The sequence below is a fragment of the Nannospalax galili genome, unplaced genomic scaffold, assembly GCF_000622305.1.
Source record: "Nannospalax galili isolate Female #2095 unplaced genomic scaffold, S.galili_v1.0 scaffold706, whole genome shotgun sequence".
In the NCBI taxonomy this organism is placed as follows: domain Eukaryota; kingdom Metazoa; phylum Chordata; class Mammalia; order Rodentia; family Spalacidae; genus Nannospalax; species Nannospalax galili.
The window spans coordinates 1,582,283-1,596,551 of record NW_008354694.1 but is presented as its reverse complement, the minus strand read 5'-3'; the positions used below and the strand labels follow the sequence as shown (position 1 = coordinate 1,596,551).

Genomic DNA, 14,269 nt, shown 5'->3' with positions numbered 1-14,269 from the left:
TGGGTGGGTGGGTGGGTGTGGTGGCCCGCCTGTAATTCTCACTCTGAAGGCAGAGAAGAGGGCCCTCTAGAGAGACTAGCCTATGAGCAAGCTCTGGGTTTGACAGAGATTCTCCCTCAATGACCAAGGTGGAAAAGCCACTGAGGATGGTTCACAACACCAACCTCAGGCCCCTACATGCAGGTGCACACACCCATACAAGTATGTGTCCACACATACGCAAAACATGTATACATACACCCATGCAGACCATACATACAAAAATAATGAAAAAAGAAAAAACTATGGCACTGTGAGTTTCTGAGCAGACAACATGTCTGAGTGCTGAGAGTTTGGGATCACCACACCATCCACATGGGAAAAACCTCATCAAACTGAAACCCAACTCTTTATACCACCAACACTGGGGCTGTCTTCAAGACAGGCAGCAGCTGGAGTCCACCTGCCTGAGCAGAAACCACCATAGGCTGCGGTGCTGCAACAGGAAAGTAGTGTTAGACACCATGGCTGCATGATCAGCTGGCCACGGTGTCCCATTGAAGTCAAGGCAAAATGCCCCGTCAACCATCATGGGCACTGTTCAACATGGTGCTGAGGTCTCAGATGAAGAAAAGAAGATCCCAAAGGAGATTACTGCTGCCCTCAACCTTGGCCAGAGAACCTTGTCTGTGCAGTGGGGAGCAGTTACTGCAGACTCATAACTGGTCAACATGCTGAGAGTAAGTGACTGTGAGTGCTCAGCCCTCAGTGGGACATCTGTACCACCACCTCCACCACCAGTACCTCCTCCTCCCTCCCCCTCCCCCGCCACCACACTTGAGGAATATGGCAGAAGAGGAGGCAAAAAGAGTTAAGAGCTGGAAGATAGGGAGGGCGTGTGAAACGCCGTCTTCTGGACATGGCATGGCCATGCACTCATGCACTCACTGCAGCTGTGGCTACTGCATAAGCCCAAGACAAGATGGGTCAGCTGGAAGCCATGATTGAGATACACCATTTACATGTGCAGAACTGTCAAAGAATAAATAAAAGATATTTTACTAGAAAGATTCTGGAAGGATAGAAAGATTAAATAACAAAAAAATGAAGTGAGAAGTCAACATTCAGGAGCAGTGATGGCTCAGGGGTAAAAATATCAATCACCAAGCCTGATGACATGAATTTGAGCTGGCTTACTGGATACATTTTTATAAAAATTAATTTGAGCCAGGTGTGGTGGCGCACGCCTTTAATCCCAGGACACGGGAGGCAGAGGCAGGTGGATTTCTGGGAGTTCAAGGCCAGCCTGGTCTACATAGTGAGTTCCAGGACAGCTTGGCTACAGGGAGACCCTGTCTCAAAAACACCAAAAAAAAAAATTAATTTGTGAATTAACAGAACATTTTAAAAAGAAAAATTATGTAGGATGTGTGCAACTGTGTTCCTTAATTTAATCCTCAGCACCCTTGTACACTGTTACAAAACTGAAATAAAAAACCCAGTCAACCGGCCAGCATTATGCCCACATTCTCCATGGTAAAACCTGAAGACACACCTGAGCATGATCAGGCTCCTAAACACTGCAGAATGTACACCCAGAGTAGTGGCACATACCTAGAACCCTGCCTCCTGAGGACTTCAACTTCCAGGCCAGCCTGGGCTACATAGCAGGACCCTGTCTCAAAACAGGACAATCTACCACTAAGCCACATTCCCAACCTTTCAGAAAGGATTTGACACAGACCTCTGCAAAAATGAACAAAAATTTGGAAGTATACAGACAGGATTTCTGACCTATAATGCATAAAGGTTAGGAGGCACAAAAATAGTGTCTATGAAGAAAGCACCCAAGGCCACTTAACATCTATGTAACCATGGGCAAAAACAATGAAAAACCAATAATGGTACATTCCTCAGAGAGCTGCTGTGAGAAAAACAAAACGATAAATTGGAAACTTGAAAAGAATCTGGCTGCCACATCTTCAAACACTAAATTCCCAGGCTGACTTGGCTCTTTTACAACAGGTCTCCTTTCTCTCTCCTGTTCAACAGCTGCGATAGCTGCATGTGCAGCCTAACAACACAACCTTCACATACAGAACCCCAGCACAGCTCCTAACATATGGCAGTTGGGAGTTTTGAGGCAGTGTCTTGCTATATAGCACTGGGTGGTCCTAAACTTGCTTTATGGTCAAGGTTGGCCTTGAATTTACGGAAATCCTCCTGCCTCTACTTTCCAAGTGCTGGGATCACAGGTATGTGCCACCAGGCCCAGTGGGCTGGCACTCTCTCTCTCTCTCTCTGGTGTGCTCTCCTCCCTCTCTCTCTGTCCCTCTGTCTCTGTCTCTGTCTCTCTCTCTGACAGTCCCATCTCTGAATTATTCTCCATGATAAAACTGCCCTACTAGGGTTCCAGTTCTCTGAGATCCAGCAGTATGCTTGAGGCACCCCCATGCACACGAACCCTATGTCGTACTTACAGGCTGAGGCTGCTCTGCAATACAGCAGTTGAAACACAACCAGAATTCACTCATGCCTTCTGTCCAGGTATGATGAGCACCAGAGAAGACTCCAAATCTCTATTCAGGAAGCTCCACAACTCTGATCCACAGGATGATGAGTAGCTGTCACAATCATTAATTTCACTGTGCTTTTGTTCTTGGAAGGCAAATGTCTTATACAGTCAATTAAAGACAAGGTTTGATTGTTTCTTTTCTCTGCTTCTCACTCTACAAAGACTTGTCTCCAAACCAGCAGGAAGGGAAAGAACTGCTCTACTGATCCAAAGCTTGTAGCAGGTAGTCTAGGAAGAAAAAAAAAATAAGTCAACTTTACTTATCCTTGGACTCTTTTGTTGTTTGAAATCCATAGTAAATTGGGGCTGGAGAGATGGCTCAGTGGATAAGAACACTGGCTGTTCTTGCAGAAGACCCAGGTTTGAATCCCAGCACCCACATGGCAGCTAACAACTGTCCATCGCTCCAGTCCCAGGGGATCTGACAGCCTCTTCTGACCTCCTCCCGCATTGTACGACATGGGTGCACTTACCTACATGCAGGCAATACACGTATACACATAAAATTTAAAAAAAAATTTCATTAAAGTTAAAAAGAAATCCATAGTAAATTAAGAGTAACTATTACCCCCCCAAAAGCAAATAATGAAAATCAAGATTTTCATAAATATTCATTTAACAAATTACTTTTTGAGGTAGTATGAGTGTCAGGTGTCAAGTTTTTAAATTTTTTAAAAAATGTGTACAAGTGTACTGTCTGCATGTGTGTAAGTGCACCCAAGTTGTGCAAAGCCCTTGGAGGTCAGGTGTCGAATCCCCTGGAACTGGAGTTTCAGATTGTTGTTAGCCACCATGTGGGTGCTGGAAACTGAACTCAAGTCCTCTACAAGAGCAGCCAGTGCTCATAACTGCTGAGCCATCTGTCCTATCCCAGGTGTCAAGGTTTTAACAATGAAAACAAAGAGAAAGTCTCGCTTTCATGTAATATTCTATTCTGCAAACTATTAAAAGTATGAGTTCGTTTAATAAGTCTATTTTCTTTACAAATCACTAATTAGAGCATTACAGTTGTCATGCAAAAGTTCTAGAAAAGAATACTGATCACCATTTTCAAGTTTCTTCAATTGAGTCCTTTGTTCTCAGGCACCCCACAGTAACTAATAAATCAATGAACTCCGATAGCACACTACAGTACATCAGAGCCCTTAAAATGATTACCTACCCTTTGAAACTAGAATTGGACACAGAAGCTGGGTGGAGCTACATTGAGTCTGACTTTTGTGAATGGAGTCACAAAGTCCCCACTCCACCAATTCACCAGCAGGGAAGTCAGTCATGACAGTTCACATCCTACCATGGCAAACCAAGATGCATCAAAAAGAATCCTTGTCAGGTGATTTCCACCTGGTGTTGGACAAAGACTGGACTTACTTTTGGTTTCCAACTGCTAAACTGGTGACTTTAAGGCTCCCCTCCAACCACGATAGACACCTCCTACAGAAGACAGCTCTGAGAGAAGAATGCTGACAGGCAGAGGCAAGAGGAGAGAGGCCTAGAGTTTTACCTGAGTTCAAATCTGCTTTTCTGAGACAATGGGCTCTTGGCTTGAAGCTACCCTGAAGTAGGTTCAGCATACTGCTTGCAACCTACCACACACCTTTAACGAAGATGTCCAATAGACTGATGAACACAGAAGTCACAAATCAAGTCTCAGAAATCAGCTGTTTATGGTAAAGGGAAAACAATCGAAGGGAAGCGGTATCATGAGAGGAAAAGAGAACTCAGCAGAGGACCTGAGGACAACTCATTTGTGTGGCCAGCAGAGAAGGAGCTTACACAGGAGGGCTAGGTGCTACCAGAACCAGAGAGGAGGAACTGTACTGAAATAAGACAACAGAGAGCCGTCCATTAGAGAGGGCTGTGTTCCAGTGAAGGTGTGGGGGCCTACGAGTGGGCAATAAGCAACTGGGAACAAAGCAAGGGGGTCAACAAGAGAAAGAAACGTTGCAAGAGAAATGAAGTTTAAGAAGATAATGCAGTATAGAGATTCAGAAGCCATCTGTGAAGCAAAAGGACAAAAGACCAAAGATGGCTTCACTTGGTTAGCAAGAAGTGAACACTTCTGCTTGAGAGCCGGGCGTGCTATCGCACACCTTAATCCCAGCACTCAGGAAACAGAGGCAGGAGGATTCTGTGAGTTCAAGGCCAGCCTGGTCTACATAGTGAGTTCCGGGGCAGCTGGGGCTACAGGGAGACCCTGTCTCAAAAAGACCAAAAAGAAACCAGAAATCGAGTATTTGTAAATTAAAAAAAAAGAAAAATTTAAATTTATTTATTTTGTGTATGGGTGTTTTGCTTGTGTAAGTACACCTGTGTTGTGAAATGCCTAAGGGTCAGAGAAGGGCAACAGAGTCCCTGGAACTGGAGGTACAGAAGGTTGTTAGCTACCATGTGGGTGCTGGGAACCAAACCCAGGTCCTCTGCAAGAGCAGCCAATGCTCTTAGCCTCTGAGCCATGTCTCCAGCCCAAAGTATTTGTAAAGTTTTAGAAGAAACCCATACACTGATAAACTTTGCCAACTATAGATCAATAACAACCATCTTATAAGAGCATAGAACCCTGAATATTAAGTAAAGTAAAATTCTGCCCTTTAAAAACATACATTATATAGACACAACACAAAATTTTCCTTTATTCTCACCCATGACTACTTAAAAAATATATTATTTTAAATACCACAAGCTGAGTCTCCTTTACCCTCACCAGGCATGTTTAGAAAATTCCACCCTTTTGACTTCTTCAAAGCCATGATTCTAACCCTGATAAGATGAAACCATTCATATAAATGAAAATCTCCAGGACACGTGTGCTCAATGTCAAATCTGGTTAGTTTCCCAGGAAATGCCATGTCAAACAATAAGCATATATTCTTTTAATATTTTGTTTATTTTTATTTTATGTGTATGAATGTATGGCCTGTGTCATGCAATGCTGGCAGAGGTCAGAAGAGGGCGTCAGATCACCTGGAACTGGAGTTACAGGCGGTTGTTAGCTGCCATGTGGGTGATGGGATTTGAACCCGGGTCTTCTGCAAGAGCAGCCAGTGCTCTTAACCGTCTCTCCAGCCCCCCAGTAAGCATATATTCTAAGAACTATAAAATGAAGAGAAATTCACAGTTCTGTTGTAATTAAAAATCACAACTTGGAATGCTTCTAAGTAGGAACAAACTCTCCTTTCTTCATCCAAGTCTACAGCCAAGAACTAGAGATGTTTTGGGGTTTTTTGGTTTTGTTTTTTAATTTTTTGTGTGTCTGAGTATATTCCCTGAGTGTATTTAAATGCATCCATGTCGTACAGTACCTGAGGAGGTCAGAAGAGGGAGCCGGATCCCATGGAACTAGAGTTACAGAGTGTTGTTAGCCGCCACATGGGTGCTGGGAACTGAGCCTGAGTCCTCTGCAAGAGCAGCCAGTGCTCTTAACCACTGAGCCATCTCTCCAGCCCCTAGAACTAGTGATGTCTTGTTTACTGAATTGGAAAATATTGTGATTTAATTTGCTCAAAAGAACTCTGCTTCATTTATTTCTTCTGCCCAGTCTTAAGATGACTCAGTGGATAAAAGTACTTGTTGCCCAGCCTGAGGACTCGAGTTCGAATCCCAGAATCCACACGGTGAAAGGACAGACCCAACCCCTGAAAGCTGTCCTCTGACCTCCACTCATCTGCACTGCTGCAGTGCAAACAAATACACACAAATTAATAGTAATCATAAAAAAAAGTTACACATGTCAGGCATGATGGCACATGCCTTTAATTCCAGCACCTGGGAGGCAGACAGATTGCTGTGAGTTCAAAGCCAGCCTGGTCTACATATCGAGTTCCAGGTCAGCTGGGCTACATGGAGACCCTGTCTGAAAAAGACCAAAAAAAGGAAAAAAGGTTACACGTATATGTATGTATAAAGGCATTCACAGGACGCTCTGATGCATGCACCACAGAAAATAAAACCTACCTATCTCCTCAAAAACTGATCTTTCCTTATGGTGAAAACTTTCAAAATTCTTTCTTGTAGCTGTCTGAAAGGGCCAGCAGAGTGTCACTGTTGGCCACTTCACTGTGTAAGAGCACACCAGAACGCCGGACCCTACTATCACTTAATACCTGCTGATGAAGCACCACTCCAAACAAGTTTAAGTGCCTCCTGGATCAAAGACCTCAGCCGCTGAGAAATCACTGTGGAACGGACTGTCTGTGGCTCAGGCCATGAACAAGCTTTGGTTGGAAGTGGCGTTCTTTCAGCTCATCATGTTCCAACACAAGCCCATACGAAGCTTCTTAAAACTTCCAAATCTGCTATTTCATGCATATCATTTTCTAATTTACACATAAATTGCTAGCAACTACCTTCAGAGATTAATTTCATATTGAGAACTGCTGCATTTTCTTTTTATTCTATTTTAACTGACTGCTCTGGCTAAAAATGGCTTCCTACTTTATCATCCATAATTGATATTTAATATTAATTCATTTAATATTAATCCCATGTTTTCTCAAATTCAAATGTTCTTCACATTTCCAGTAAAGCTGTTTCTCTCCAAGCTCCCAGATACTACATTAAAAATTCACAATGCTGGGCCAGGTATGGTAGTACATGCCTTTAATCCCAGTACTTAGGAACTAGAGGCAGGCCAATCTCTATGAAATCCAACGCCAGCTAGGGTTACAGAGTGAGGCCTTGTCTAAAAAAAAAAAATTAAACCAAGGACCACAGGCTATCTAACAAGTACGAAGTTTGAAAATCTCAGTGCTAGGCCTGGGAAACCACCCTTCAAACAATACAATACAAGCTCTGCCACTGCCTTTGGTTGCCTCTCAGAACTTGAGGGTTAGATCCTATTGATGAAGACACCACACTCTTTGGGAACAAGACTTAGAATGGAGCTAGAACTGATATAGAAGCCTCCCTGAGGACTAGCTCCCATAGTATCTTCACAAGCTGCAAAGGAGAAAAGCAGTAAGTCCTACTCAGCTGTAAACCTATGGACCACAACAATGACCAGCCCAGCAAGATATCCCTAACAGTGCAACGGTGACACTTTTATTTTGGGGTAGCCAACTGTCTAATTGGACTTAAGGCCTTTACAATAGGAGGGAATTCATGCTTGGTACTGTAAACCTAGCTAAACACCTGTGGCTGGAGAAGTCACGGAGCCTAGAGTGCCTACTCCTGCCATTTCCTAAACCAATAATTTCTAACTGTATTCTAAATACCCTTATACCCACAAATGTGTGTAGCTCTCACCCCTCATCAAAGAAGCTTCTTTGTTCAGCAGACAGAGGCTCCTACAGCAATCTACAATTGGTCAAAATGCAGTGAGAGACTGTGCAGTGCCCATCCCCAATTCATACATCTACAACACAACCCCTACACCTACGGCTCAGAGAACATCATAGAAGACAGGGCAGTAAGACTAAGTCAGAGGACCAGGATGCCTGCTGTTAGACAAGACAGGGAAGCTGCACCAAGGAAATCTCAACAACATGGTTGCCTGAACAAGACCTGCATAATGACAACATCAGCTGACATGCCAGTACTGAGGGGAGGGACCACAAGTTCCCAACCTCAAGATGAAGAACTCCAGGCAATCAATGGCTGTTGACAGAAGCACCAGTGCTCTCCAGGGAAGAGCTCCCTGACAGGTTACCCATCCCAAGTGGTCAGCCCTAAAAACACAAACACACCAACACCACTGAATGGACTCAGTAGCACACAGACACACATGCACACTGAATAATAATTAAAGAGGTCACAAAATTGAGAGGAAGGGGGTGTGTGAGAAGGGGTGTGAGAAGGGGTGTGTGAGAAGGGGGTGTGTGAGAAGGGGTGTGTGAGAAGGGGGTAGGAAGGGGGGAAGTGACACAAATAAACTCATGTATGAAATTCTCAAAAGAAAAAAATCTAAAAAAAAGAAAATTCACAATGCTTCTACTTCAGGTCTGTTTAGTTCAAGAATAACTGATTAATATATAATAATTTGTGGACAATATATTTATGCTACATAATAAACCTGCTGAGCCGGGCGTGGTGGTACACATCTTTAATCCCAGTATTCTGGATCCCTGTGAGTTCAAGGCCAACTGGGGCTACAGGGAGACCCTGTCTCATAAAGACCTAATAATAATAATAATAATAATAATAATAATAATAATAATAATAAACCTGCTGAAATGTAATTTCAAACCAAGGGAATGTTTGCAACCTGTAAGTTCTTGTTAAAAATATATGAATCTCCCGAGAGACTCCCAGATAGAATCTCCCAAGAGACTCCCAGATAGTAACCCAGCATAGAACTGGGAAAATGAACAGCAGACTCCAATCTTATCTAAAGGAATATTGACAACTGATTCTGCTAGATGAGGAACAGCTAATCCTCCTAAAACAAAGACCTCTAGATAGGCTGACTAGATTCACCAGATGGACAAGTAGTGGGAGTGCCGACAACACAGGGGACAGTAACAGGGATGACAGAGTATAAGGGCTCTAGTGGGGGGGGGGCTATGGGAGGGTGCCATCTGGGAAGTGGGTATATAGTCGAATAAGAGTTTGGGATGTTCCATCTGATACACACACACACAAAATCAACAAATTTTTTTAAATGTACTATATTTCAGGAGGAAGCATAAAAATTTACGTCATGTTAATTAGTAGAGGTGATAAACATTACCAATGAAATCTACCCAATGACTTTATAGACATACACAGGCACCAAGGATCCAAGTGCAACCGATTATGACTAGTAATAATCAGATACATACAGATTAGAGACACATGTGCCAACATCTCAGCATTAGTAGAAAAAAACAATGAATCTTTCTGTAAGAAACAGTATATTTTAAAATGAAACGGAGATCTTTCTTAAAGGTTAAAAACTCATGCAATTTTATGCCTTACAGGGCTTATAGCCACTTTTAAAAGAGCTGTATCTTTGCTCTGGAAACTGTTATTGAGCATATTAAATGTCTATATATAAATGCAGGAAACAGCATATCTTGAAATGGAGATGATCTTTAAAGAGTAAAAAGTCATTCAATTTTGTATCTTACAGGGTTTATACTGAGTTCAATATTGTATGCATATATTAATTCAACTGTGAACCTAAAAATTTACAGCCACTTTTGAAAGAGATGTATCCTTGCTCTGGAGTGTTACTATGTTAAAGCTGTATGTAATGAAATGCTTCTTCTAATCATGCGGTTATTAAATTTTTTTTAAATTAAAAAAATAATTCTTCAAAGCATAAAAATTTGCTCCTTAATAATTAGTAGATGTGAAAACCATTACCACTGAAACCTACCTGATGACTTTATATCCATGCTCAGATGCCAAGGAGCTCAGAAAGTAACCGTGACTAGTAATAATCAGATATAAACAGATCGGAAACGCATGTGCAAACATCTTAGTGTCAGTTGCATTAAAAATAATTTTTCTGTATGAAACTATTTTAATAAGGAAATAGAAATCTTTTTTAAAGGTTAAAACCTCATTTAATTTTGTGTCTTATAGGGTTTATACTGAATACAATTTTGTATAACCGTAATAATTCAACTGTAAACCTAAATTTTAGAGCCAATTTTGAAAGAGATGCATCTTAGTTCTGGGAACTGTTACTGAATGCGTCAATGCTGTTTTAACAAAATGCTTCTTTTAATTATGTGGTTATTAAATAATTTTAAGTATATATATGAATGTAGCCAGACGTGGTGGTGCACACCTTTAATCCCAGCACTTGGGAGGCAGAAACAGATTTCTGTGAGATCTAGGCCAACCTGGTCTGCATAGTGATCCAGGCCAGATTCGACTACAAGGGAGATGTCTCATCTCAAAAAGACAACTCCCCAACCCCCTAAAAAAAGATCTTATGTTTCCAACATACTTTGAGAAATGTCTATTTTCTTGTTTTCCTGAATTTTTAGAATTATTTCAGAACTGTATAAACCCAAAAGATACCTTCTTGGACCACTGAATCCTTCACCAAAAATTTTCAACCTTGCCATTAACTACACTAATAGAGTTATTTCCACTTCTTGAGCTAATTGTTGCTTAAAAACACGTCCATTAAAAAAAAAAAAACACAAACCTTTTATACACACACACACACACACACACATTTTTTTTCTTTTCATTTTGAGACAGGGTCTCCCTGTAGCCCCAGCTGTTCTGGAACTCATTATGTAGACCAGGCTGTCTTGAACTCCCAAAGATCCGCCTGCCTCTGCCTCCCAAGTACTGGGATTAAAAGGCGTGTGCTGCCATGCCCGGCATAAACCTTCTATTTTTAAAGACAAGTGTGGTAACAGTGGAGGCAAGAAGATCAGGACTTCAAGGCCATCTTCCACTAGCCTGAGGCCAACCGGGGCTGTGTGAGCCCTCTCAACAAAATACAAAACAAAACCCTTACACTTCAGAAGTCTCTAGACTGCACAAGGGAGTGGCACTCTAATATCAACATCTACACTTGGCTTTAAACACAGCTCAGCACATTCCACACATAAATCAAGATCAAACTGGTCTATAGTATAAAAGATTTTTCTTAAGACTTAAGGCCTTTGAAAAGGAAGGAATTGTACACAATTCAGAAACTGAACATAGAGTTTGTATAAAACTAAATCAAAGTTCAGAATTTAGACTTTGAAATAAAGATTGGTGGCATGTGCTCAGCTGTGCTTAGAGCCGTATGCAGATGTTATTAGTGCAGAGTGACATTCCTTTGCTATCCAAAGACTGTCAGAAGTGTATGAAGTACTGTAGTAATTTCAGAAATGTTAGCTTGGAAAAGTGACAGACTCTTAGCACCCACTGGGTTTCTCAGTTATAAAATAGAATGCCCTGTTGCCAGTTTCACAGGTCTAAACAAGGACTAAACTAGATATATATAAAAGCACTGCACATATTAAAAGAGGACACTGGTATCTCCCCTTTGTTATCAGAATTTGAATGGCAAATAGAATAAAGCCATAAAAATAGTTCATCATTTTCTTTTTTCTTTTTTAGATGGGATCTGCCTATGTTGCCCAGACTAGTTTTTTTAAAAAATACTTTATTATTATTTTATGTGTATGAATGTATTGCTTCCATGTAAGTACACCCCTGTGGTGCAATGCCCTTGGAGGTCAGAAGAGATTGTTGGATTATGCTGGAACTAGTTACAGACAGTTGTTAGCTGCCATGTGGATGCTGGGACCTGAACCCTGCAGGAGTAGCTGTGCTCTTCACCACTAAGCTGTCTCTCCAGCTCCATGTTGTTATTTTGGCCAATATTATTTATAGAGGGAGTTTGTTTCCTCTCTTCACACAGAGACAGCCTTCCCTGGTGCTCACCTGAGCAGCACCTGGACAGACTTTTCTAGTCAAGCTCCTTCTCTCTTAGAAGGGCAGTACATAGAAAAACCTGTTCATTTACACTTACATCTAGAAGGGAAAATGGAGCAGAATAGTATCAAGGTACAGAAAACATAAACCAATTAATCACTCCTTTTTATAGCAATGTCATAATATCCTCCAAAGCAAATTTAAATGTACACACAATATTCATGACATACACTATTTAAAGTTTACAACAGAGTTGCAATCTGATAGTAATTGAATTAGTAATTTTAATTTGGTTGCTTTCAATTATTAATTGCCAATACAATATAATCAGACACTAAACTAGTTTTAGTTAGGTTTTCTCCTCTTAGTAAAGGCCTTAAATATCAGTGGTACAAGTTTTAGAAGGAATGGGATAGCTCTGGACCCCTGAAATGCTCACCAAGAGCTCTCTGTAAAGGACAAGAAGGGTAGGACTGAGTGAGTCCAGCGAGTATAGTGTAATTCGTGTTTCTTAGCCAGGCAAAGATGTTCTTATCAGTCCCTTGGGATGTGAAAACCCGCTCAACACAAACTGCAGCCACTTATCTGGGTGTGGAACAAGGCAAGGTAGAGGCCAGGCTTTCACTAGGTGTTTCGATTCCTCCCCAGAGAGGAGAGGTTTACCTTGGTTTACCTTTCATTTGTGTGTGCTTTGTGCCAACTGCTTAGGATTTGTCAACTGCTGACTCCAAGTAAAGAAGGCACTTTCCGCTGTCATTGATTTTTGGCTGGGAAACAAGATTCACCTGCTGTGACGACAGAACAATGCCACACCCTTAAGGAGTTCTCCTAGTTGCTTTAAATTTCTTTGCTCTAAAGCTATCCCTTCGTTTCCTCCCTTCCCTCCCTCCTTACTGCTCCCTTCTTCCTATTGGGGAGGCTAGCCAGGCCAAGTTGTTCAGGCTGGCCTGAACTCCTGGGCTCAGATGATGCTCCTGCCTTAGCCTCCAGAGTAGCTGGTACTACAGACACATGGCACCACACCTGCGCTGTATGTTTTTAACAAAAACTTTATCTACTCTTAGTACCAAAATGCATAACTTCATAATAGGCACAGATAACTGACAATCATACAAAAGACAGCTTATATTATTATTACCAAGTTTTCTCCCAAGTCAGCCATCAAGCAGTATATAGACAGTGCCTATATCTAGAATAATTGTCTTCTACAGTAATTGAAATATTTTCTTGCTGGAAAAGAAGAAATTAATAAATAAGCGGGGTGTGGCAGCTCACACCTAAAATCCAGGGGCTGTGATGGTATTCCTGAGCAAGGGAGTCACTGGGAATGTGAGGCCAGTCTGTTACAGAGTGAGTGTCAGGTTAGCCTGAGGTACAGTAATATCCTGCCTCAAACAAACACATGGGGGGAGTAAAAGGGGGCAGGGAAGGGGAAGGAAGATGGGGGAAACACATGGGGGGAGTAAAGGGGGGCAGGGAAGGGGAAGGAAGATGGGGACAAGGGGGAAAGCTAAGAAAAACTTTGACATTCTAGATAAACTTGAATAAAAATCTGTACGCTAGACACCCCACAAAGGCCTACCAAAAAGATGAGGGAAAAGGAAGTGGGAGAGTCCTTCGGGTTTCAGCAAATACACTTCAATTTGCTTTATATAAAAAAAAAATCCAAAGTATTACAAATAAAAGCAACTGGGATCCTTCTAAAAATAACAAGTCACTAAATGATTACTATGAATGCCAAGATGAAATTCACATTTTAAGCTTTAGAGAAAAATAGAGCTGTTCTCATCCTTACCAAAAATACTTTTTTTCAAATCTAAAAATATCCAAAACTCATTCCATACAGATTTTTTAAAAAATATTTTATTATTATTAATATATTTTGAAATTCTTTTTTTATTATTTTATGTGTATGCGGGTATTGCCTGCATGTAGGTAAGTGCACCTGTGTCGTGCAATGCCTGCAGAGGTCAGAAGAGGCTGTCAGATCCCCTGGGACTGGAGTTACAGACAGTTGTTAGCTGCCATGTGGGTACTGGGATTCAAACCCAGGTCTTCTACAAGAACAACCAGTGTTCTTAACCATTGAGCCATCTCTCCAGCCCCTTATTTTTTTTATTTTATGTGTATGAGTGTATTGCTTGCATGGATGTAAGTGCACCCGTGTCGTGCAATACCGCAAAGGTCAGAAGAGGGCTTCGGAGTCCCCTGAACTAGAGTTAAGGATGGTTTGTAGCCTCCATGTGGGTGCTGGGATACGAACCCAGGTCCTCTGCAAAAACAGTCGGTGTTCTTAACTGCTGAGCCATCTCTCCAGCCCCAAGTCCAGGCTTTCTTAATGCTAAAGACTAGATGGCTGTCTACTGCCATGATAAACCACTGACCAGGCCAGCCATAGTGGTG

General features: G+C 41.7%; 1 protein-coding gene across 4 annotated transcripts in view; it reads right to left on the bottom strand.

Moving 5' to 3' along the window:
• The window catches only part of Cdc42se2 (CDC42 small effector 2), a 98,108-nt gene that overhangs the window by 30,170 nt on the left and 53,669 nt on the right, over positions 1-14,269 (bottom strand). For all 4 annotated transcript variants that reach the window (XM_008851878.3, XM_008851879.3, XM_029555417.1 and 1 more), the window contains one exon: positions 2,460-2,782. In XM_008851878.3, coding sequence (XP_008850100.1) covers positions 2,460-2,513 — 54 coding nt within the window. In that variant the 5' untranslated portion in view covers positions 2,514-2,782. The remainder of the gene's footprint in view (positions 1-2,459; positions 2,783-14,269) is intronic.